The sequence below is a fragment of the Grammomys surdaster genome, unplaced genomic scaffold, assembly GCF_004785775.1.
Source record: "Grammomys surdaster isolate TR1022 unplaced genomic scaffold, NIH_TR_1.0 144, whole genome shotgun sequence".
Lineage (NCBI taxonomy): Eukaryota > Metazoa > Chordata > Mammalia > Rodentia > Muridae > Grammomys > Grammomys surdaster.
The window spans coordinates 7,587,595-7,592,266 of NW_021604602.1; the positions used below are offsets into that span (position 1 = coordinate 7,587,595).

Here is a 4,672-nt window from a genome sequence, read left to right on the forward strand (position 1 = left end):
CACATGTATGACATGAGTGCTATGGCATGCGTGCCCACACATGTATGTGTGTTTAAGTGCACAGGAAATAATAATAATTTAAAAAGTCACAGTTAAGAATCATGATTTTTCCCCCCTGAAAACATTTCCCCTGCTAAATGCCAAGAAATAAAAATAGAACCTACCAGCACTCCTGATTTTATAAACGATGAGGCTCATTAACCCCACTCCTACCCAAATTTCCTGGTAAACCTGGGTATAGTAGGGTTTCATGGGGACCCAGACTTTCTTAATTAACGTTTGAAGCATCTGAAACAGGAATGATAGACATTAAGATAATTGCTACTGTATACCTAACTGACAGATATTTTTATCATCTCTACCTGACAAGACTGCTATTCTACTGCCCGCCGGCTCTGTGGAGCTCTCTGAACTCCTGACATCCCTCCAGCATCTTGCTAGCAGGCTGTCCCTTCCACAAGCCTCTCTGCCACTAAAAGCTGGCCCCAAGACAGACATCGTTCTTTTGACCTTTGGGTAGAGACAGCCCTTACGGCATCATTAGCATTTCAAGTTGAAAACAAAACAAACAAACAAAAACACAAACCATGGTCAGGTGTAGTTGTTTGCAAAGGAAATGAACACCAAGGGCCTGTTATAATAATACACTTACACCTCCAGGAGCTAAGTCCTGAGGTTGTCAGACAAATACAGAACAAATGGTACAGAATGAGCCAAACGTGACAGCCCTCAAAGTAATGTTCCAGTTACTGTTACAGGTTACTACAGATTCTAAACTAGACACCCCACTCTCAACTTGGGGCTTTGAAACATCTGATGAATTTGACAGTTGCCAGGAGGACCCAGCTCTGAGCCCTTCTCACCTGGCTGGGAAACCCTGGGCTCCAGTCAGTGCCTTGCCTTGCCGGCCCTGCTCTACAGGACTACTGCACATAGAATCCTACCTTGCAATACTGTAGAACTGACGTACTCTTGTGGCAAACCAGAAAGTGCCCACTGACATACAACAGTACGTTATTCTTATAGTACCAGCTCAATTTACTCAATGGCTGTCCTTGAATTACTGAAACACGGACCATATTCACTCAGCAAAAAATGAAGGGCACATGTGGTTGTCGAAGGAAGAGGCAAGGGAGAGCCAGGCCACCGGGAGAAGTGTCTTCAGCAGAAGCACGGAGAGTGAACTCGAAGATGGGGGAGAGGGCGGCTGCCGTTTTCACCCACTGACTGACATGACCTCGCTTGTGTAACACGGATAATAAAAGAGCTGCACTCCACACGGGTCTAGGATTCTTGCGTTAGTACATGTAAAACGCACACGGCCCTGGCATCATGTCAGGAGTGCTTGTTATACAGACTGTTACTGTTGAACTAGGGAAACAGGGAAGATGTGCACACCATTTAGACTTGAATTTAGGGATGTCTCCTGGGGGTGGAGATGGCTCAGCAAGTCCCTGTCCCAGAATCTACAAGGTGGTTTACCACCATTTGTAATGTACTCCAGGGCTGGAGAGATGGCTCAGTGGTTAAGAGAACTGACTGCACTTCCAGAGGTCCTGAGTTCAAATCCCAGCAACCACATGGTGGCTCACAACCATCTGTAATGAGATCTGATGCCCTCTTCTGGTGTGTAATGTACTCCAGTTCCAGGGAGTCTTTTCACCTCCTAGGGCACCAGACAACAACGTAGGGTACTCATTCATACTGTTTGACATATTTCTACACTGTGCCCCAAAACTATCAATGATCCAAACAAAACTAGATCACAACAAATCTGGCCCACATTGCTGATTACTGCAGGAGTCGACCTGCCTCTATGGCCTTACTTTCTGCTCTTTCCTATGGGAATGAACGTGAGTGGAGGGAAGGCCTGAAGGGTTAGCTAGTCCAGTGAGAGTTGACTTGTCGAGTGGTGCTATTATCTTACCCTAGATCGTCTCTCTGTCCTTAAATTCCTTCTAATATGTGTGTCCAAATGTTCTAGTGGAATTGTCCTACTTCAGATATCATTACAAGGCAGCCTCTGGAAATCATGAAGGAACCCAAGTCACTGAGTCAGTAGAGAGGCATCTCTGTGGGACAGGCAAGCACCGAGAGAGAACTGTAGGGGACCAGTGGGTTAGAACCCCTGGGGTCCGGCTCTGTTCTTGACTTTAGGCATTCTCTAAATCTCCTTTATCAGGTCTGTCAAACATGGACTCCTTAATTGCTCCACAGATTCTTGAAATAGAAAGGACCCTAGCTGGGAGGTGGTAGCACAAGCCTTTAATCCCAGCAAACCAGCACTCAGAAGAGAGAGGGTACCTCTGTGAGTTCAAAGCCAGCCTGGTCTACAGGATAGCCAAGGCTACACAATGAGAACCTGTCTCAAAAAAACAAAAAGAAAAACAAACACCCTCCACCACCAAAACAACAACAAAATGGATCCAGAATGGCACCCAATGCACAGTGAGCACTCTGTAAGTGACCAAATCAATAATAAGGAATTGCTACAAAAACTCAATAGAAAGCAGCAATTCCTGGGATTCTAAGAAAGTACTTAGAGAGGTTTCATCACATAGGCTGGGTAGAAGTATTGAGCTATATCAAGGCCGGCACGTTATCAGTGCCTGACTTTAATCCTAGCATTTGGAAGGTAGGGGCAGGTGGATCTTTCTCAATTCAAGGCCAGCCTGGTCTATCTACAAAGGGAGTTCCAGGACAGTCAGGGTCATTACAGAGAAACCCTGTCTTGACCTCCCCACGCCCTGAAAAAGAGATGTGGTCTCACAGGAGGGTCTAGAAGGAAAAGGTAAAGAGAAGGGTGTAAAGGGACTTCAGTGACTTTGGTATTTTGCTCAGGATGGAGGGATCCTGGCACTATGTCCTTACTCTAAACTGCCATGGGTCCCGACACAGTGGAAGCCTGGTGCTATCCAGTACATTCACACATCCCCCCCCCCCCCTTCTGTCTCTTGCTCCTGGACTTCCCTTTTGGTTAGTGCGGCTGTATTTGACTACACAAGTGACATGTTCTTCGTGTTCAATAAGGCCTCTACTCTTCCCACCTAAGTCTCTCTGATCAACCACATTTCCCAATTGTTAATTTTATAATACCAGATTCAATAAAAGATCATCCTACTCGAAGGTCAAATGGCTGTCTATTGAGACTGCCTCACCTGCAGAGTTTATGAAAATTACAGTAACAGCAAGCTATTACCTGACAGGACACTGGAAAGAGGGGACATGTAACAGTCTGAGGCTCATAATGTGGTTTCATACAATTTCAAATATCAGCCTTGCCAAAGCCTAACTTGGAAGAAACCTGTGGTATGATGGGAAGAAGGCACTAACTTTGAAGTGATGTTTCTAGGCTTGGAGTCTAGCTGCATCCCTAACTAGCTGAGAAACTTGAGTAGGTAACAAGATGTTCACAGCTGATGGTGGCATGCTCCTCTGCCAAAGCTTATAGTTGCACAGGTCTACCCATGTGTCAGCACAAGGGTATAGTCCTGGCTGAGTGGACCTCCACTAGAATCTAGCTCCTGCACAACTTCTCTGCGAGGATGGATACTAGGGTCCCTACTCCTCCAAGTCCTGAGGAATAATCGCTCTTTCAGCATAGAGATTTGATGTCTGAGCACACCCTCGCTGACTCTTATTAGTCCAAGGGACTGACAACAAACCCTCTCTCTCCCCATACAATCAGAAGACTAGCTCCAAAAACACCCTTTCAGTGTGGATCCGTGCACATCCCCGCCCTCTGCGTGACTGAGTCCGGGACACTCTTGGCGATCTGTTGGACTGTCTCCGGACATCCTCGCAGTCTGGATGATTCACCCGGGCACTCCCTCCGCCACAGTCGGGGGGAACTCCGTGGACCCTCCTTGCGGTTGGTGGCGCAGGGGCTGACCCAAGGTCAGCGTGGATCCCAGAGTCCGTCGCCTGGTTCGCGACCTACCTGGGCCCCATCGCACCCGGTCCCGGACTCTCTGCAGTCCCCCCGGTTGGGAACACAGTAAAAAGCCCAGGCCCCGCTCTTACCTCGGCAGAACCAAGGCCACAAGCAACACCAAATTCTGCAACAGAATGGGAAAGGTCACAGAGCACGCAGGCGCCGCGCGGGGCCTGCTGGGAAAGCGGAAGGAGCGGAGACTCCACACGCCGGCTGCCAGGCTTTCCGCGCCTGCGCACCACAGCGCCCCCAGTGGTCGCCCGCGTCTTGCAAGCTTCGGTGGGGGTTCGTCAAAACCAGCAGGAGCTGGGTGAAGAAGCCCACTGTATTTCTAGATGTCATAAAACTGAACAGATTTCCCAGGGTGTGTGGATTTCTGGGAACACAGGACTTTCAATGCTGAAACCAGGACAGTAGATAATCCTGACAAATTGACCTTAAAGAAAACAAACAAAAAGCCCCCTTTGGATGGTTTATGTCTTTAATTCTAGCCCTCAGGAGACAGAAGCAGCAGGACTGCCATAAATTTGACTTTCAGGCCAGCCTGAAAACCTAAACCAAACGCCTTGCGTGTTGGTGCAAGCCTTTAATCCCAGCACTTAGGAGGCAGAGGCAGGCAGATCTCTGTGAGTTCAAGCCTAGTCTATTTTAGTGAGTTCCAGGACAGCCAGAGCTACACAGTGAGAACCTATCTCAAAAAATAAAAACAACCAATTAAATCAAAGGCCAGACATAGTG

The 4,672-nt window shown here is 47.8% G+C and overlaps 1 protein-coding gene across 1 annotated transcript in view; it reads right to left on the minus strand.

The window, feature by feature from the left end:
- Atp5mpl (ATP synthase membrane subunit 6.8PL) overlaps positions 1-4,108 on the minus strand; it is a 6,109-nt gene extending 2,001 nt beyond the window's left edge. The window contains exons 1-2 of the mRNA XM_028764489.1: positions 4,024-4,108; positions 165-288 (exon numbers count right to left, since the gene is read on the minus strand). Coding sequence (XP_028620322.1) covers positions 165-288 — 124 coding nt within the window. The 5' untranslated portion in view covers positions 4,024-4,108. The remainder of the gene's footprint in view (positions 1-164; positions 289-4,023) is intronic.
- Between the last annotated feature and the right edge of the window lie 564 nt (positions 4,109-4,672).